The following is a 21,386-nucleotide window of genomic DNA, read 5'->3' on the forward strand; positions in this document are numbered from 1 at the left end:
TGCAATCTTTCCAAATTTTCTTAATATTTCATTAGCTCTACTTTATCACTAAGTTTTAAATTTTTTTTCATTTTATTCCATGAAATACTTGTTATAATTTACATTATATTTATTATGATAAAGTTACTTGCATTTAGCCTATTTTTTATTTTTAAAAATATATTTCCGGGCTGGGGATATAGCTCAGTTGGTAGCGTGCTTGCCTTGCATGCACAAGGCCCTGGGTTCAATCTCCAGCACCGCAAAAAAATAAATAAATAAATAAAAATATATTTCCAAGTTTGAAATCTAGCACATACATTATCTATCATCATAATTATCATCATAATTATCACACATCTTCTACTCAAGGGCAAGTCAAGCAGAAATTTACAGTTAGTGTATTTCCCCATGACAATACTTAAATCAAAGTAGTATAAATGTTTATATGGAGCATTTTCATTTTTCTACACTATGAAATTATAATTATAAAAATATTGCTCATTTTTTAATTTTTTGAGGTATATTAAAATTCCTTCATGAACTGTTCCAAAAATATTATATAATGGGCAGCAAAGTTAATCTCTGATTAAAACTACTTTTTGGTGTTCCAGATGTGATGAAAAAATAAGATATAATGCCCAGGTTTAATATGCATCCATTAAGGGCTGGGGAGATAGCTCAGTTGGTAAAGTGTTTGCCTTACAAGCACCGGGCCCTGGGTTCGATCCCCAGCACCACAAAAAAATAAATAAATAAATAAAATATACATCCATTATGCCAAACTTGTTTATTGCATTGTTCAAATGTTTGAGTCTTCAAAATTCTTCATGTGCTTCACCTCACAATAGTCACAAAAAGCCTGTTGAAATTTTTCACTATGATCAAGAAATGGCCTAGTCTATTTTATGATTCTGTCAAATATTCTTCTTTGGAAACTTCAAAGCAACCATTACCCCAATCCCATGGTTACAGCCCCTCCATGCAGTGAATGGATCCACTAGAGATTCACTTCCCAAGTTCAGAAAATGTGGTCCACCCCGATGCTTTGTTTAAAACCATAATTGAGATCATTACTTAACACAGAAAATTCCATTTTTAAATGCTTCTGAAAACCCAGTGATTCAACTTACTGCTCTTGTATTTATAAGTTACAAGTTGAATTCTAATTAAAACCTATTATGTGTTTAAAGTGCTCTCTCGGCCCCCAGGTCATTCTGTCCATCATTACTGGGAAATATTTCAAATAAGCCACTCTTCTATATTCTAAAACATCATGTTTCAAATGACAAACCCTCTTCTTAGCATTTCAGATAGAAGAGCAAAACCTGGTTTTGATATCCTGCAGTGTCCCCTCAGTTCCATCCCAGGCACAAGACTCTTCCCATTTTCTTAACTGATCCTCTGTTTGACTTTTACATTTCATTAAACTATTCTTACATTTCTGTGCCCAGTTAATTCCAGGACATTTTTCATTAATTGGTTTCAAGTTAACACGCATAAGCTTTGCATTGTCTCCAGATTATTAAAGGTCCCATGAGAGACCTTAAATGTCAACTGCAAAATGTCTCAGTTGGAATGTTGGACATCAGGGAAATGAGGAAAACGTTTTGCAAACTGTCTAGCCTGGAAACGTGTCCTACTCTATGACACATCTTGTGACAGCAGATTCGGTTTGCTGGGTACATTCTCTCCGTTATATGGCTGGCCCTTCTTGTGCTTAGACCTCTGAAGGAAAGAAGAAAAGGATGGTGCCATTGAAATAGAAAAGGTAAGCCAGGCACGGTGGCAGGAGGATCGAGAGGTCAAAACCAGCCTTAGCTACTTCGTGAGGCCCTAAGCAACCTATTGAGACCCGTCTGTAATAAAATATATAAAAAGGGCTGGGGATATGACTCAGTGGTTAAGCACCCTGGGCTCAATCCCTGGTATGAAAAGAGAGAGAGAGAGGGAGAGAGAGAGAGAGGGAGGGAGGGAGGGAGGAGAGAAAGAGAAAGAAAGAGAGAGAAAGGGAGGGAGGGAGGGAGGAAGGAAGGAAGGAGAGAAGGAGAAAAAGAAGGAAGGTGTCCAGAGCTGGCAGGTCACGCCCCCTGCCTCGCCTCATGCTGAGCTAAGATGGCGCCTGCCGGATGCTGGCAGGGTGTGCCTCTACCTGCACACACACCTGTCAGACTATACCAGGTGCATCAGACTAGATTGCGTGGTGCTTCATGACTGGACAACTACACTTCCTTATTCAAGTTCTGGCGCGAGGACTAGTCTTGCCTTCGCGCGCTTTCCCCTGATTGGTTTTTGTACTTTATATTAACTGTGTTTATTCCCCTAATAAACGAGACTTGATCAGGCTTTTGTCTTGTCTCCATTTCCCGTGTCTCTTGTCTCTCCCAATCCCTGCTCCCCCCTCCAGGTTCCCGTTGAAGTCCTGCAGGTGGGGACAGGAAGGAAGGAAGGAGGGAAGGAAGGAAGGAAAGAGACAGAAAGAAGGAAGGAAAGAAAGAATAAAAAGCATGTAAAATGTAGAGCTATTTGAACCATCTAGGGGATTGCATAGTCCCTCCACAGCAGGCAAAGATGAGTCTGGGTATCCTGGGGTCACGGCTGCTGAGAACAAAGGGGCTGACTGTCAGAAAGCAGGCAGTGATCAACACAGAGGTGTTCACCAGCCACCAACCCGGAGTGAAAAAATGGAAGAGAGGGTGTAAAACAATACGAAGGTACCCACTAGGACAAGGATGCTCTGAGTGATTCTAGCCTCAGGGGAGGATCTCGGGGAGAGGTTGGCGTTGTGGATGTGCTGGACCCGCCGCTTGTGCCTGTCCAGGATGAGAACTATGAAGCCGCTGGTCCAGACCATAAGTCCCAAACACAAAACATCACAGAAGGAAAGTAGGACTAAAAAGAACACACCCCGACCCTGTTCTCAATTACCGCAGAACAGTATCCGTAATCTACTTTATTTGTGTTGTTTTTGTTGTTCCACTTGCCAACATACAGAGGGGCATTGACATTCAACAGCATGGTCAGGATCCAGCACAGGATGTTGGAGGACCCCATGTATCTGGAAGCTTGCAGTTTCAGCTCTGCCCACCTGAAGTTCCTGGGGCTGATTGTGATGACCTGGAAGATACTCAAGAGGCAGGTGATGCCTGTGCCCACACCCCTGCCAACTCTGTGAACATAGAAAACAACTTTGCATCCAGTATCACTGAGGAAAGGTGTGGCCCCCAAAGCAGCCATTGTCCGTGGAAGTCCATTACAGAACATGACCCAGAAGTAGGCCACGGTCAAGTGCTTGAGAAGCAAATCCACAGGCTTTAAGGGACATCTGGTGATATAAAGGAAATCATGGCAGAGAAGAAAAATTTCCTTAGGAATCCAACTATGATCTGCGATAAGGAGACCACTCCTATCACCAAATCACAGGAGGCCACGTTAGTTTCCAGGAACTGATGATTCCCTTCACTGGGAGAATCCTGCATGGCAACTTGAGATCTGTGTAACACAGGCAACCCAAATCTGCTACTGTCCCCTTACCTTTGTTTCCAATCAATAATTTCTTAGTAAATATCATATTCCTTTCTCTAAGTGATTTGCTATTAGAAGAAAAACATAAAGAATATATGAAAAACATAAAGAACTATTATAAATCCCAGTGGCTGAGGAGGCTGAGGCAGAAGGATCACGAGTTCAAAGCCAGCCTCAAATTTAGCGAGGCCCTAAGAAATTCAGTGAGACCCTGTCTCTAAATAAAATACAAAATAGGGCAGGGGATGTGGCTCAGTGGTCGAGTGCCCCTGAGTTCAATCCCCAGTACTCCACCCCACAAAAAAGTACTATATCATTTTATGCAACAAATATATAGTATTCTTAATATTCTACATATAACTTTTATAACAATTTTATGAAGTAAACACTTTATTATTCTCAGTTAATAAGTGAGGAGATCTTAGGCACAGAAAAGTTGAATAACATGTCCAAAGCCCCCACCTTATCGAGTCAAAATCAGGAGTTGACAATATACTTAACCAAGTGTGTCTCAATTTCAGACATAATTATTTATGTTCTCCTAAAAATCTTCATATATTCTATGATTTTGTGTACCTTGTCAATATTTTGAATAATGGTTGTACTTTTTAAAAAATTTGTGTTTGACAATTTTCCACTTAAATCTAAAGGCTTCATTTATAGGCAAATATCACCTAAAATAATTAAAAGAGGACACAGAGTCCGTGAATTTAGTAAAACCCTAAAGAAATGCTTATATCAGATGAAATGGGATTAACTGAATGTGCAACTTATTCCATGTTGGAATTAAAGGAAGATAATCTTTACCCACGTATGCTAAGCAAAGGTATGTGAAACATGAATAGGATAATAAATGCTTACAGAAGGGAAAGTAAATTACCATTAATTATAGAGAAAGTTAATATTTGTTTTGGGGGTTTTTTTGTTTGTTTTTTTGGTACTGAGGATTGAACTCAGGGCACTCGCCCACTGAGTCACATCCACAGCCCTATTTTGTATTTTATTTAGAGACAGGATCTCACTGAATTGCTTAGGGCCTCGCTTTTGCTGAGGCTGACTTTGAACTTGCGATCCTCCTGCCTCAGCCTTCCTGAGCTGCTGGGATTACAGGCATGCACCACCATGCCTGGCAATATTTGTTTATGAATGGAAAATATTAAAGAAAATTAATTCAATTTCACAATAATTAAACATTCTAAAACACAACTACATTATGCAAAAGGGATATTGGTATGGGGAAATTATTTCCTGAATCAATTTAAATAACACTAAGATGAATATTAAGTCTGTAATTGGTATCAGAACATTTTGTGAAACCATAGAAAATGTCATAAAATAATGAAATTTTTAAAACTGTTTAAGTCCATAGTTTTTCTCAAGAAAAAAAAAAAAAAAAAACTAAATCAGCAAGTTAACTTTCCTGAAATGCTTCTTCCCTGATTTCAATAATGAACAAAGTCTAAACATAATCTGCAGATGTTAGATATTTTCTGTTGCTGCATAATCACTGTTTCTATGAAGTATAGAATATGAATGAGGTGAAAAGCCCTTGTTACCTGTTTCTAAACAGAAGGAAATCAATCAGATGCATCTTACACATTATCAAAGGCATGAAGGTACTGGAGAAAAACTTGAATCAATCCTGAAAATGTTCTTGACTCCTGTGGAGAAGATAGAACATCTAGCAGATGAAATTCTGAATTATATTAGAAAATCTCAGAAGACCACATTCTATGGCTTCATAAATCAAAATCCAGTGCTGAAGAATAAGAACTGAATAAAATTGATTAAGATCACTTAGGAAAATTTTATTATTTTGGTCCACCGTTCCTTTTCCACGGGTTCAGCCCAGGATAAGTAATTATTCTCCCTTTCTCCATAACTTTGACAGTGCTCAGTTTATAGCTTAGAAGAATCCCGTTTTCAAACAACAGCTCTTACTGTGTCTTCTGATGCACTTCCTTCCCTTGTAGACCATGCTTCCCAGACCAAAACACAAAATATTCACCTGACTCCTGCTGCCAGGCTGGTGGGCTCCTGGCATTGATCAGGATGGCAGGAGTGTGTAGAGGGAGACAGGCAGGTGTGGGATATGGGTTTGTGATCCTGTGACCTCACCCCCCCAACAGGATTGCAATTATCATTCCACCTGTACCAAAACTGACAGCAGACGCTAGGAGCTCAAGTTAATTCCAAGAAACTTTGTCCCAGTTACCAATTACTAAAAACAATTATAACTTTCTACTGAGATTCTCCAGAGATATGAGAATCTGAGGATGGCCCTTCTAATCAAACATCCCCAGGGCACATAGAAATGCTCAGGGAGGGAGCGGGCCGTGCTAATGTCTGAGGCCTGAGGGACCCAGCATCTGTGTCCAGGTGGATTTTGTGCTTTCCCAAGATGCTCTTCTGCTGAAACTCAATCTATGTTCATCCGCATGTTCCTGGAACAGACAATCATCTAATTATGAACAGAGAAATGGCGTTACACAAAGAACTGGGGATGAATGTGTTGAAAGTCAGAATGCAAGGAAAACTTGGAAGTCAAATACTGATGTGCAAAATAATTAGGAATGGATTTGTTCAATTCTGTGAAAACTAGCATGCAAATGTAACTGACATTTATTCTAGGATGACACATTTTATAGACATTTACCTCCACAGGGTCATAAAACCTGAACTAAATGTCATGGACAGAAGAAGAAGAACATGTATTAAACTGTCTCTTACCTACACACACAAAAATCACTAGATTCTACTCTTGGCCCAATAGTGGTGTATTTTGGGGCTGGTACCCTTAGGTCTCTATTTAACTCAGTCGTGAACAACTACTCTTGGGTTGGGACCATAGCTCAGTGGTAGAGTGGTTGCCTCACACTGAGTTTGATCCTCAGCACCGCATGAAAATAAATGAATAAATAAAGATATTGTGCCCATCTACAACTAAAAAAATATTTAAAAAAAAGGAAACCATTCTGGGGTATTAGAAGGAAAGTAAAGCTAGCATCATTCTGATGAAAAAAAAAATCACTATATTTATATTGTACAGTGGGAAATTCTACAAGTGAACTAATTGATAAACCAAAGCTAATTAAAACATTCAAGAATTATAAAGCAGACAATATTTCCAATAGTTTATAAGAAGTGTATTTAAGGATAATATGAGAACAGAGCCTGGTTTGAGTCATGTGCAATAGTAAAGAGGACATGTGTATAAAATTTTTTTCCTTCTTTTTATTAATGTTGTCATAATTGAAGTGTCACAGTTAGTTATTAGGTGCTTGAATAAGAAATAAGAAATTAATAAAATATGCTCCAAACACATAACACATTTTGGTTTTTTTTGGTACTGATGATTTAACACAGGGTTGCTTTACCACTAAGCAACATCTCCAGATCTTTTATTTTTTATTTTGAGAGAGAGTCTCACTAAATTGTTTAGAGCCTCACTAAATTGTTGAGCCTGGCCTCAAACTTGAGATCCTCCTCCCTCAGCCTCCTGAATCACTGGGATTACAGGACTGTACCACCACACCCATTTGACATTGGTCAAATTACATTGTTATATTGTTTGCATATATTAATATGTAAACAAAAATCCCATCATTATATACAACTATACTGCACCAATAAAATCTCTCACTGTAATTTTTAAAATGTTTTTTAGTTGTAGATGGACACAGTACCTTTATTTTGCTTATTTGGTTTTTTTTTTTTTTTTAACTGTTGAAAATATTTATTTAGAAAAAACATTTAGTTGTCAAATACAGAAACAAAAGACATTTCACATTTTAATCAACAATATAATGCCATGCCAAGTTTAGTTCCACAATGAAAGTCACACAAATATGTATGTGTGACTATATATAGGGGTGTAGAAAAAAGAAAAATTGAAAGAGAGGTAGATGATAACTCTTTGCTTACTGCCTGCAAGTCTTGGAGAAAAACCTCTGGAAAACCACATTACAATAGCCTTAGTCTAACAGTATATGCCAGAGGCAAAAGTAATACAATTTCCTGAAATATAAAATTTGTGTCAATTTTCATAGCAATTCCCTAAGGGGGTTTGGTTCCACCAATGAATAATGTTCCTAATTCTATATTAAGCTCATCCTTTGGAACATCAATCTCATCACCTGGTTCTTCCCCAAGCTTCTTCCACCAGGGTGCTTGTATGTGTTTCAGTGTAGTGAGATGGGCCTGCTTGGCCTTGGCTGCCACAGGCCTGGATCTACTTAGGAATAGCTCTGGTTCTTTCCCTTCTGCCTCCTTCAGACTTGGTGCCTTCATTAACTGTTCAATATTGGTGCTGATCTGAGCCATAAGAGCTTCTCTGTGCTGCTGAGCTCTTTCTTCCAGGGTCCTACCCATAAAGTAGTGCTGTAGTTGTTCCTGAGCTTGGGCATGGAGCTCCTTGCTGGCTACACCTGACATCTGAGAACCTGGATGTCTTCTGATATAATCATCAACTTGTTGCTTCAGTTCAAGTCTGTGTACGTCAGTGAGTTCCTGGAGTCTTTGCCAAGGAGCAAGTTGTTTCTTTCTCTTACGGCACTTTGCTAGGAACTTAAGTACTGCTCTTTGAAGTGTGACAGCTGCTTTATATTCTGTAAGAGATGGCCTCTGTTGGTAAAATTTTTTCCTTTCCTTTCTCTCCAGTGTTTCTGGATAATTAGTGCTGATTTCTCTTCCATTTCCCGATTGTATTTCTCCAACTGACCTGGATGAACTATTTCAAGCATACTCAGTTGTAATTCTCGAGAAAGTCTCATGGCTCTATGTCTTTGAAGCTGCAATTGTAATCTGAGATCCTCTTCCTCCTTCTGCCTATTTAGTTTCAACAGTGTCTTTGTTCGTTTAGATCTGAAACTCCTTTGCAAAGCAATCACAGCAGATGGAAGCTTCTTTATTCTTTTTCTAGTCTGGAAACCCTTCCAGTAAGCTTGAATCAAGCAAGCTGCTTGATGTAGTTTCTGGTCTTCTTCTTGATATATCTGAGGGCTTAAAAGACCAACGAGTTGTGTAAGTTCTTGACTAAATTCTGTTCCAGTTTCCTGTTTATTTAGTAGACTTCTGAGTCCTTTGTAGCAGGAACTTAGTCTCAGTAAAATCAAAATTTCCTGATGGGATTCAGCCATCAACAGTAGGAGCTTTGTAGAGGTACTTCTTATGACTGGACTAGGAGTTGATAAAATCTTGAAAATAACTTCATCTAAAATAGAATGCAGGATTTTTCCTTCTATTCTGAGTAAATCACCACTGTTGATCTGTAGTATATTCTGTAGCAGAGTCATGACTATAGATCCTATTTGAACATTGTCAGTTTGCAGTAAGTGTAAGAAATGGTCACTTTGTAGTACATTCTGTATGAGTTGAACATGGCCTCCTAATAGCCAGAAGAGAGAATCAGTCACAATTTGGAAAAAGTGCAGTATTTCATCTTTCTCTTCACCCTTAATATCTGTGTAAGCTGGGAAACTGTAGTCCATCCACCCTGGATTCGAGAACAATCCTGACCAAGGACCAGGAGGCAATATTGAATGAGGTCATAACAATATATATCTTGTTTGATTTTCTTCAACTCTGAGCTTCCTAAAGGTGTGTTGTTTATTATTTCTTTTAATTTCAACAGTATAACAGGGACATTCTGTTCAGGGCTTTTTGCAACCTCAGCAGCTAGAGATAAGATCCGTGGGTCTGTACCTGTTGGCTTCATTTCACATATCACCAGAACCACCAGCTCGAGCTTCAGCCTTGATCCTTTGGAAATCACTTGTCCCTAGTCGTGTCCTTTTACTGCCTCCATGAATCACTCATCCTGGTTTCGCGTTCCTGCACCACAGATTCCTACTTCCACCACGCACCACGGCGTGCTGGCCCCCGCTTATTTGGTTTTATGTGGTGCTGGGGATGGAACCCAGTGCCTCCCACATGCTAGGCAAGCGCTCTACCACTGAGCCACAACTCCAGACCTCATTGTGATTTTCTTGACAGATTTTTTTCTGGTTTCCCAGAGAACATCTTAATGCCCACTATCTGCCCAGTATCCTTAAGTTTCATTTTATGACTGTTCTGTAACTCGTCTCCCACTTTTCTATGGGCTTCATACATCTCCATTTTTTAATCTGACTTCTACTTCTTCAAAGGAATAAAGAAAATGGAAAATGTTAGACACTTAACTTCATTTATTCAAGCTGGACTATGTACAGGCCCAATAAACTCCTGCTTTCAAATATAGAAACAGAAAAGTAGGAACCCTTTTCCCCAAGCCTGTTATCTTTGGGAACTTGCCACCCCAGCCATCAGCCCTCTTAGGCTCCCATCCTCACAGAACGGAGGTTCCTCCAGTTGTATCAGCTATTTCCATCAGCACGGAAATTCCTGTGTAACCTGTCACCATCTATCAAGCCCGGACCCCACACTTGCCGCCACGGTTGGGTTAAATAAGAGGCTTGGAAAAACTCCAGATGATGCTGTTCTAACTTATCAACAGTAACGTGGGTGGTGGTGCCATCATTAAATAAGATATGTGTGTCCAGGAATCAGCTCCCTTAAGCCTGGCAGCACGAAAGTTGGTTTGCAAGCCCTGGGATGGGGCTTTCCAGTGAGGTTGGAGTGAGTCCTTGTGTAAATTCCACAAGACAAAATTCCTGCATCGAAGGTTATGATATTTCAGATCTTCATCTCCCAGGAGTACACTGTGGCAAGCTTAATCTACCAAAGTATAATTTTTATCTACAGTTGTTATTGTAATTTCACAATGTTAAACTATATCACCTTCTGTTAATTGGAGGTTTAAAAAAAATGGGAGCCAAATGCCTGGGGCATCCCAAGCTTATTTCACATGGTGAGAGTTTATGCACTCCAAAAGGGGTACGCTTATATTCATAAGCACTATAGGTAAGGTAAAAATAATTGCAAGGTTTGCATAAATTTTTTCTAATACCAGTTGAACCATGACAGAGATTTGATGAGAAATACTTTTTCTAGAGAAATACTTCTGGAGCATTATCAGCAAGCTGGTTTCCTCTGTTCCCTATAATCTAATTTTAAAAGGCCTTGAATCTTAATAATGGCCAGGCAACAAGTAGCACTATCGCATCCTATACATCTTTCCATATGGCCCATTCTTTGTCTTCATTGGAATTGAGGAAACTTCTATACTTCCATAATGTTCCAAAATTATGAGCAATTCCAAATGAATACCAATAATCTATAGACATTGGCATAGTTACCCCTTACTCTCTGGTTACCCCACCTTATACAGGACTCTATATGGTAGCTCACTACTGTTGCTCATTGGGAATATTTATCTCATGTTTTCTTTCTTTATTCTCCCACCCCCTTTTTTTTATCCAGTACCGGGGATTGAGCCCAGACCCTTGCTAGGCAAGCGCTCTACCACTAAGCCACACCTACAACCCTCTTATGGGTTTTGAAGAGGACTGTTAGGCCTTTTTAAAATCTGGTATCAATCTGCTTTCTAGTTTCTAAGCTTTTACAATAATGAAAGAGGGAGGGAAGATTTCATTTGTGGGCTTCCATCAGTGGTAGCTGATGATTGGGGCAGTTTTCTTTGTGTTAGTATCCTCTTGAGTACCAGCCAAATGATTAGTCAGAGAGTAGACATGTTCCCCATTCCAAGGTGGTTCTTTCAACAGGTTAACCCTCTTGGGTTAGGACATTCACAAGCAGAATTAAAAACTACTTAAGTAAAATCAACATCCATAGGGAAGACACAGTTTTATTTAAAATGTCTTGAAAGCATGGATTCACTGAGGTTCCTGTGTACAAACTTGAATTTTATTCTGCTCTAAGCCCATAGGAAATACCTCAAGGATAGGTTTGTGGGGATTTTTGACCCATTTTTGTGCTAGTTCCCAGAACTGGCTGTCTGTTTCTCTAAGTCTAACTCAAGGTGAATCTAGTCAGGTTGAGCTTCCAGTGTTGAGTCTGCCCTTCAGAGATAAGAGTGAGAATCGACAGGTGTCAATCAGAAAAACTGGGCAGTTGATGGAATGCCCCAGTGCATTCATCAGCAACCTGAGGGGGTCTTCAAGGACTTTGGGAAATTTCTTGACAATTGCCTAGAGTTTAGTCTTAGTCCAAGGAGCACAGGTGGGTTTTATCCTAAAGGCACAGGTTTTAATAGGACCCAGTTGAGTGTGGTGAGAAGGAAAGAGTTGGAAATAAAGGTAGTTCAGCCAGAGAAACAGGAAGAGGAGGAGGGGGACGGATAGGACAAGGAGGCAAAGACTGTGGGGCAGAAGGTATCTGGATCTCATTGGCCTTTTTATCCTTTTACGTTATTTTTGCAGAGCTGAGGATTGAACTCATGACTTAGCACGTGCAAAGAATACGCTGTACCACTGAGCTACATCCCCAACACTTATACTCTTTTAATTGCTTATTTTCCAAAGTTAGCTTCTAGACAATATACTACAGTGAGGTAAATTTTGAATCTTTTTTTTTTTTTTTTTTGTATTGGAGATTGAACCCAGGGGCATTTAACCACTGAGCCACAACCCCAGCCCTTTTTTGTATTTCATTTTCATTGAGTTGCTTAGGGCCTTACTAAGTTGCTGAGGCTGGCTTTCAACTTGTGATCCTTGTGCCTCAACCTCCCAAGAGCCTGGGATTTCAGGCCTGTACCACCCTGCCTGACCAAATTTTGAATCTTGAATGCAATTTAACACTTTGAGGTACCAATTGAAGTACGGGTTCCGTTTCAGATTAATGTTGCCACAGTTTTCTGGTTTACTTCTAAGGAAGGTAAGTTTGCGGAATTTGAAAGTTCCTCACGATGGCCATTGAAACAATAAGTTACCCTTGGTATAATTTGTCCATTAGTTTAAACTTTTCATTAAGAGGGACCATGATATTTATTTTTTTTATTTTTTATTTTTTTATTTTTTGGTACCAGAGATTGAACTCAGGGGCACTACACCACTGTACCACATCCCCAGCCCTATTTTGTATTTTATTTAGAGACAGGCTCTCGCTGAGTTGCTTAGTGCCTCACTTTGTTGAGGCTGGCTTTGAACTCTTGATCCTCCTGCCTCAGCCTCCAGAGCTGCTGGGATTAGAGGCATGCACCACCGCTTCCAGCTCCATGATGTTTAAATCGATAGCCAACTAGAGTCCCTTACGGGATACTATCTTTGACTACCTTAGAATTTAGGGAATCTCATTTCTTTTCTTTAAAAACAGGCACATAGAAGAAAGCAGAAACAACAACAACAAAAAGTACCATATTCTGTCCTCTCTAAAGGACTTGTAAAACAACATCCCAAATAAAATCAGAGAACTCAACCAAAAAGAGAAATTTCAAAATCCAAGAGAAAAATTTGTGGAGGTGAAAGGGTGAAAGACTTCCTGGAAGTCGGAGCACCAAGGGCTCCGCAGGGGGGACTGTACACAGTTTCAGGCGCCTTTTCCAAGATGCTCCTACTTGGGATCCCACTTTTGACCCAGTTTTTTTAGTCTAAAAGTTAACAGAGGGAACATTCTGTAGAACATAAGATGTTAATCGGAAATAGCAATGGCATCCTGGTTTGTCAGTGCTACTCAAAGCATAGGCACATCCTGCAGAAATTAGGACAAAAGAGGATTTTTAGAGATGAAGGGGAGTTGACAAAATGGTACTTAAATCAAAGCTCATTTGTCTTAGGAACACACTGAAGTCATGGATGTTATTTCTCTGAACAGATGTGGACATTTCTGGTACTGTAGGGATCTCTCCCACCGCCATCAAAAGGCAGTAATGAATGCCATAGTCTTGGAACAACAAATCACCTCTGACAGCCAGATGTCCTGGAGGGTCAGAAAAAGATAGACACCCCCAAAATATCATGAAATGCAAAGCTTGTCAACTGTGTGAGGCTATGCCTGTCCTTTGATCAGGCTGACTGTCACACCAGTCGAGATCTCCCAGCTGGTGCCAAAGATGCTACCACGTCTTGTCTTCTTCAGTCCTACCTTTCTCATGACTGTGGGAGTGTGTTTCTTGAGGTTAATAAGAAAGTCTTACCTCATCACAACCTTGGAAGCAAGTATCTGACAAATGCAAGGCATCAATCCAGACTTGAGTCCAATTCAGTCCAGAACATCTACTGGTGTTCATTCTAGCCCATCATCTGAAGAAGCTGCTGTGTCTCGTAACAAAGGATGCTTATACTGTACGTACGCATATGGATAGACATGTTTGGATATATATTTTTTTCTTCTTTTTCAAAAGAAGTGTGGCATCTTCTTTATATATTGGTTGGGGTGTAGGTTAAGAGTTTCCCACCTTGAAATAGCCTGTCTCAAATATCTCTATTTAATTGGTCCCTCCCAGGACTATTCAGAGTCTCTTGCCACATCTAGACATAGAAGAGGGAGAGAAGACCCTCAGATGATCTAAAATCAGGCAAATTATAAGCTGAACAAAGGAAAGAATTGCTGTTTTAGTTAACTTGTCATCGCTGTGACCAAAATATCCAACGAGAACCATTTAGAGGAGGGAAAGTTTATTTGGCGTTCATGGTTTCAGAAATCTCACTCTGTAGATGGCCAACAGCATTGCTCTGTGCCCAAGAGGAAGCAGCACATGGTGGGGGAAGGGCCCAGCAGAGAAGAGCAGCTCAGCTTACAGCGGGGTCAGGAAGCAAAGGGAGAAAGGGGAAGGGATCACAGGGAAAGTGCACCCTTCCCGAGCACCACCCTAGTGAACCACTTCCTCCAGCCACACCTGACCTGCCTATAGGTACCACCCAGCCATTCCATTCAAAGTAGGACAGACAGAATAGGTTACAGCTCTCACGAGTCAATCATTTTACTTCTGAATATTCCTGCATTAACAGAAGTTTTGGGGGGACTACTCATATCCAAACCCTAACAATTGCTGAAAAAACATGTGGCTATCCCTAAGCTTCAAATGGAGAAAGGAGGTCACCATGGGTGACCAAGCTTTTTGCTGATGGCAAAAACATCACAGCTCACCTGGGAACATGCTGTAGACTCGGAAACAAACAGAAACCCATTGACAATGTAGTGAGACAGCTGAAATCTCTTACATCAGACAACAAAAGTTCAAAGGTTAAAGGTCCCCTTTTCCTGTGTGAAAGCACCAGGCGTGCAGGAAGCAAGCCCATTGGAAGGTTTCAGTCCCCAGTGAAACAGAGTCCACTTGTTCTTTTTCACCACTGCTCTTTCCTTGTACAGCACATTCCCACATATGACTTATTGTTTTTGAAATTTCTCTCTCATTGGTCCACTATTTGAATTTCCAAGTCTTTATTATACGTTAAGGGTAGCCATTCTCTCTTTTGTTCCAGACTTTTTTTGTGACAGGTTGACAGATTTGACTCCATGGAAATGTTATAGGCCAGGCTACATGGGCAATGACTAAACAGACCCCATTTTACCCTGAGACTCCATGTTATGTAGGAAACGCTTCTCCCATGGGAACACCCCGCCTCTGTACCCGTCATCGGTTACTTAGCATGACATATTTAGCAATGCAAAATGACAATTCTTATATGATGAAAAATTGTTCTCTTTTTCTTAACCAGTGTACCATGTCAACAGTGATTGTCTAGAAGTTAGTGACCATTCTTTAATCTGTACCGAAGTAAGGTCATTTTGATCCACTCCCCCCTCTGCTGATGATCTCATGATGTTAGTTTGTAATTTTGAATCATAGGTACAGACACTTATGATTGATGTGATTTTTGGTATAAGAACCCCTGCAACCCTGTGGTCGGGGCTGTTCTCCCAATAGCCATTTTCGGGGCATTGTGTGAGACAGCCCGCCGGCCGGCTTAATAAAGACTCTCAAATTTGAACTTCTCAGTGATGATCTGTCTGTTCTTAAGTTGCTCCCCATAACATTTTTGTGGATAGTTTTGTTTATTCTTTTCTGGAATAAAATTTTTATTTTTTTCTTTTTTTAAAAACATTTGTTCTAATTAGTTATACATGACAGTAGAATGCACTTTAACACATCCTACATAAATGGAGTATAATTTCTCATGGTTGTACATGCCATAGAATCACACCGGTCATGTAGTCATATATGTATACAGGGTAATAATGGTCCAATTCATTCTACTGTCCTAAAATTTCTACTTTTAGAACACAAGCACATGGTAGAAATACTGAGGTCTTGAAAATTAAGAGATTTTTTTCTGATACCTTTAAATCTTCCCAGATATGTGATGACATTTCTAGTTGTAAAGAATATATTTTCATGGGTTTTGGAAATGTTTTACACTAGTGTTGTATTAATGTATTTTCAAAATATGAATTTCTGTTAAATTCTACCAATGTCTTTTTTGCACGTATGAACATAGCATTCTCATTGGTTCTATTGTAAATATTTTTGGATTTCCTAATGCTAAACCTCATTTCCATTCCTGCTATAAATGGTGGTTGATTACAATATAATCTTTGGGTGTGTTAACACATGGTTTCTAATATTTAAAACTATAACTTTGGGGACTGCAGTTGTGGCTCAGTGGTAGAGCAATTGCCTAGGCACTGGGTTCCATCCTCAGCACCGCATACAATTAATAAACAAAATTAAGGTGTCCATCTACAACTAAAAAAATTTTTTTTTAGGGCTGGGGATATAGCACAGTTGGTAGAGTGCTTTGCCTTGCAAGCACAAGGCCCTGGGTTCAATCCCCAGCACCGCAAAAAAAAAAAAGAATTTTAAATACTACTTTGATGTTTGCATACTGGTTTTTTTTGTTGTTGTTGTTTATTTGTTTGTTTGTTTATTTGTTTTTTGTGGTGCTGGGATTGAACCCAGGGCCTTAGTGCTTGCAAGGCAAGCACTCTACCAACTGAGCTCTACCCCCAGCCTTATATACTATACTTCTGTGTAATTCTCCATATGGTTGAATTCAGGCGAAATTCTATCACCCTTCTAAAATCTTCTTAAAACTATTGGGAAGATTGAGTATTTTATAACTCCTGAATGATTTAAGTATCATTGGTTTTTCAATTCGTTTATAAATAGAATTTCTCTCTGGACTCTTTAAACTTGGTTTCATTTTTCCTGTGGATATCATTCAATTTATAATTTCTGTCTCTGTGGGATAAATGCCGACAAAATGTATATTCTTAGAATGTGTGTCATTTTAATGTTAATGTGCATTGAATTGCAATATTTTGTCCCTACTTACTGAATATCAATATTTGACTTCGAATTCTTTGCACTGTAACTCGACATATCCTTCTCAAGCTCTTGTGTGTTCTCATTTCTCTACTTATAATTAAATGACAGTTTAACTCAGGAATTTGAGGACTAAAGAGAACAAGAGTTTGAGAAGGACATCTCAGGGGAGCAGCAAATGACACATCTGATTTGCTGTGAGTCCCTCAAGTCTCAGACTGCGGTATTTCTTGCTCTCTCCGTGTGAGCCCCTAATTGCCCTCAGGGATCAATGACAAGAAGAGCTTCTCCCACATGTTCTCATCTCTCTGGAGATGCTCAGGAGAATGTGGCAACTGTTTCTGGTAATTGGTAACTGGGACCAAGTGGCCCAAAATACCCTTTACCTCCCTGGTGTGTACTGTCAGTGTTGGTGCACATGGAATGATAATGTGGATCTGTGGGGAGGTGAGGTCACAGGATCACACACTCATATCCCAGACCTCTGCCTCCCTCTGCACACTCACTGAACACCCTGACTCTTATCCTGCGCCCACCTGTCTGGCAACAGTAAAAGTCAGGTGAATATATTTTATTCATTTGCAAGGCAGAATCTGCAAGGAAGAAAGTGTGCCGGGAGGTAGAGTAACTACTATATTTGGAAAGGGGGTTCTTTTAGGCTAAAAACTGAGCCAAAGCCCACACAGGAGGGAGAAAATCATTACCGAGTCATAGGCTGAACTTCTGGAGAAGAAATGGAGGCCCAAGACCACAAGCTTGTCCCTAACTGCTCCTAATTTAACTTAATGTAATAACTGCTACTTGTTGGATTTTAAAGCTTGAAACCATATGTTTTACTAAAGTTCTCTAAAATAACTTGGAAATTAATTTCTTAGCTGTTCTTTCTTATGCGAATCAGAGACAACATTTCCCAGATTAGCAGAATTACTTCTGTAATACTTTCATGGCTGTGAAAATGTATATAGTGTAGTTGGTTAAAGTAGCTTATTATGCCAATAAATAATAAATATGCAGTGTTAATCACTCTGGGCACATAATATATTAAATAGAGGCAGTGCTAGTGTCGTTAAGAAAATATTTGGTGCCTGTGGATTATGTTTAGACTGTTTTTCTTTTTGAAGACAGGAAAGGAAGATTCAAGTAAAGGTAACTTGATGATCTTAGGAACTTTAACATGAAGGGAAAAAAACTCATGATCTTCTGCAGTTTTCAGTATTGCATTATTGTTTAACATTTTCTCTGGCTTCAAAATTTTTTTGAGTGTCATTTCCAGACTCATTACTCATTTGTGAACTTTTAAATTATATTCAGTGAATATAATTATTCTCTTTTTGCATAAATGCCTATGTCTTAATATAATTAACAATACTAATTTTGAAATAATTTTTTTTTTTTTACATACTGGGGATGGAACTCAGGGGCACTTGACCTCCGAGCCACATCCCCAGCCCTTTTTTGTATTATATTTAGAGACAGGGCCTCACTGAATTGCTTAGAGTCTCTCTTTTGCTGAGGCTGGCTTTGAACTTTCCTGAGCCTCCTGAGTCGCTGGGATAACAGGCATGCACCACCACGCTGGGCTAATTTGGTATTTTTTAACTGACAAATACTCATTTTCTCTCTAATGAATGGTAATATAGTTCCTACTCTGCAATACATGACCTTTTACTCATCTTTCATATCCCTTTGTTTAGCACAAAACTGGATACTTTTCTTTTGAGGTGTTGGTGATCAAACCCAGGAAAGCACTCTACCATTGAGCTATCCCCTATCCCCTACACTTCTCAATGAAGAAAAAGAATCTCTTTTAGTGTGCTTGCCTTGTAAGCACAAGGCCCTGGGTTCAATCCCCAGTACTGAAAAAAAAAAAAAAAAATCCAACTTGGAATAACTTGCACACTCAATAAATTTCACTTGAGGGCTGAGGCTGAAACTCAGTGGCAGAGCGCTTGCCTAGCACGTGTGAAGCACTGGGTTCAATCCTCAGCACCACAAAATAAATAAATAAAATAAAAATATTCTGTCCATCTACAACTACAAAAATAAATAAATAAATTTCACTTGATCTCACTTTTAGAATTAGCCATAATCAGGACACATATTCTAATTGGATCTCTCAACCATTAAGGGTAATATTACCTACCTAAGAAGTAATTTGATTTAAATAAAAAATTGCCACAATCACAATTTTTGTACATAAGCTATAAGCATTCTTGTAAAAATTGGCATAATGGACAAAAGCATGGGAAACATTGTGTGAAATATTTTCATTTCGTTGTGTGAAATATTTTAAAAGTATAACTATATCAGAGGTTTAGACACACAGTGGTTAAGTACATGGCCTATCCCTGCTCTGCCTCTTAAAAGGAGGAAACTTTAGGAATGTCATTCAGTTTTCCTGTGCCTAAGATCTCCTCACCTATAAAATGGAAATATAAAAGTCATAGAATCGTTATTTTTTTAAAAATTTTTAAATGTTGATGGATTTTTATTTATATGCCATGCTAAGAATCTAACCCAGGGCTTCACACATGCTAGGCAAGTGCTCTACTACTGAGCTACAACCCCAGCCCTAGAATTGTTATTAAAGATACTTGCAAGATGCTAATATAATATACTAATAGTGGGGATATATATGTTTCCCTTTTTATAGAGAAATACTCAGGAAAAAAAAATGTGTTTTAATAAGAAAGTTATGGGGCTGGGGTTGTAGCTCAGTGGTAGAGCTCTTGCCTAGCATGTGTGAGGCACTGGGTTTGATTCTCAGAACTGCATACAAATAAATTTTAAAAAGGTCCATCAACAACTAAAAGAAAAGAAACAAATTAAATATAAATTTTGTGATCATGATAATCTGTAAATGTCTGTCATTTATATTATTGCAAAACATTAAGCAATTTTAAATAAAAACTACTAAGGTCAAAAAAAAAAAAAAAGAAAGAAAGAAAGTTATGGGCCGCTGGGTACAGAAAGCACATGCCTCTGGTCCCAGTTACTCAGAAAGCTGAGGCAGGAGGATCACATGTTTGAGGCCAGCCTGGGCAACTTAGTAAGACCCTGTGTCAATAAAAATAAATAACAAAGAATGGGGAGTGTAACTCAGTAATAGAACACCCCTAAGTTAAATTCCCAGTACTGTGAAAGGAAAAAATAAAAGGAAATTTATGGGTTTGAAACAATGATAATTGGACAATAGTAGATTTCAGCTGCTGCAGTAAAACAGACTTCACATTTCCATACAGGACCATCTCGCTGTGAGTGGGAATATCAGTCACTGGAAAACTGCACATGGCCTCCAGTTACTTGGTGATAGGACTGATCTTCTTCACCCAGACCATAGTAGGATTCCTGGGGAATGTTTTTCTCCTCTGCCATTATAGTTTACTTTACTACACCGGATGCAAATTAAGGCCCACAGATTTGATTCTCAAGCACCTGACTGTGGCCAACTCCTTAGTCCTGCTCTCTAAAGGAGTCCCGCAAACAATGGCTGCTTTTGGGTTGAAACATTTCCTCAGTGATATTGAATGCAAAGTTGTGTTCTATGTTCACAGAGTTGGCAGAGGTGTGTGTATTGGCAGCATTTGCCTCTTGAATGTCTTTCAGGCCATCACAATCAGCCCCATGACCTTTAAGTGGCCAAAGTTGAAACTGACAGCTTCCAGATACATTGGGCCCTCCAACAGTTTGTGCTGGATCCTAAACATGCTGGTGAACAGTATAGCTCCTATTCATGTGACTGGCAAGTGGAACAGCAAAAATAACACTAGGAAAAAGGATTTACAATATTGTTCTGCAGTAGTTAGTAACATTACAAGAAGATCACTGTACACAGCACTGATATTATCTTATGATGTTTTGTGTGTGGGACTGATGATCTGGGCCAGTGCCTTCATGGTTTCCACCCTGTACAGGCACAAGAAGCAGGTCCAACATATTCATAGGACCAAACTCTCCCCCAGATCCTCCCCAGAGTCCAGAGTCACCCAAAAAATTCTCATTCTGGTGGGCATCTTCGTATCGTTTTACACCTTCTCCTCTATCTTTGCATCATTTACAAGTATTTTTCATAATCCCAGTTGGTGGCTGCCTATCATCTCTACACTATTTGGTGCTTGTTTTCCTGCAGTCAGTCCCTTTGTTCTCATGAGCCACGAGTCCAGGATATCCAGGCTGAGTTAGGGAAAAGGCAAACGTTTCCCTAAGCTGGTCAGTTAGCTCCACTTTTCATGGTTTGTGTCTTTTTTACAGTCTGTTATTCTTTCCTTTAAGGAGCAGTAATAAAACAGAGAGTGACCAACAGATCAAATCTCTGCCCTCATAAGATTTACCATGCATTGGGAACCACAGTTAACAGATTAAGGGTTCTGCAAAGTGCTTTTAGAGTTTTCACTTTATTAAGTGCTGCAATGGAGAAGTTTTGATGCTGGGAATTTGTTTAGAAAAGAACAAGGCCTCTAATAATTTGGAAATAATGCAAAGCTTATACGAGTATGTAACTTTAAGCCAATGAATTTAAAATGCCCGTAGCACAAAAGTATAAGAATTCTTTAATAAAATGGAAAAGCCTAAATAACTGCCAATTAGAAAGTGAAAACAGTGACTCTCTAGCAAATGACCTTGGACACAGCTAGAGAACTAATGTATGAGACATTGCAAAATATGAAAGAACCAGTTTGGTCATTTGTGTTAGGCTTTTGCTGTGACAAATACCTGATAA

The 21,386-nt window shown here is 39.2% G+C and overlaps 3 protein-coding genes across 3 annotated transcripts; 1 reads left to right on the forward strand and 2 right to left on the reverse strand.

Annotated features, from left to right (window-relative positions):
- Window positions 1-2,501: 2,501 nt before the first annotated feature.
- Window positions 2,502-3,216, reverse strand: LOC306647131 (vomeronasal type-1 receptor 3-like; the record flags this gene model as incomplete). The annotated part of the gene is given in 3 exon segments (XM_079116149.1): window positions 2,502-2,659; window positions 2,662-2,889; window positions 2,892-3,216. Coding segments are annotated over 3 exon segments (711 nt in total).
- Window positions 3,217-7,240: 4,024 nt separating this feature from the next.
- On the reverse strand, window positions 7,241-9,378 carry LOC306645979 (IQ calmodulin-binding motif-containing protein 1-like). The gene is given in 3 exon segments (XM_079114248.1): window positions 7,241-8,156; window positions 8,159-8,962; window positions 8,965-9,378. Coding segments are annotated over 3 exon segments (1,656 nt in total). The 5' UTR covers window positions 9,221-9,378; the 3' UTR covers window positions 7,241-7,560.
- Window positions 9,379-19,954: 10,576 nt separating this feature from the next.
- LOC306647132 (vomeronasal type-1 receptor 3-like) lies at window positions 19,955-20,848 on the forward strand (the record flags this gene model as incomplete). The annotated part of the gene is made up of 1 exon (XM_079116150.1): window positions 19,955-20,848. One exon carries the CDS (start codon window positions 19,955-19,957, stop codon window positions 20,846-20,848), a length of 894 nt encoding a protein of 297 aa, XP_078972276.1.
- Window positions 20,849-21,386: the final 538 nt, after the last annotated feature.

The sequence above is a fragment of the Sciurus vulgaris genome (genome assembly GCF_902686455.1).
Source record: "Sciurus vulgaris genome assembly, chromosome: 16".
Classification (NCBI taxonomy): domain Eukaryota; kingdom Metazoa; phylum Chordata; class Mammalia; order Rodentia; family Sciuridae; genus Sciurus; species Sciurus vulgaris.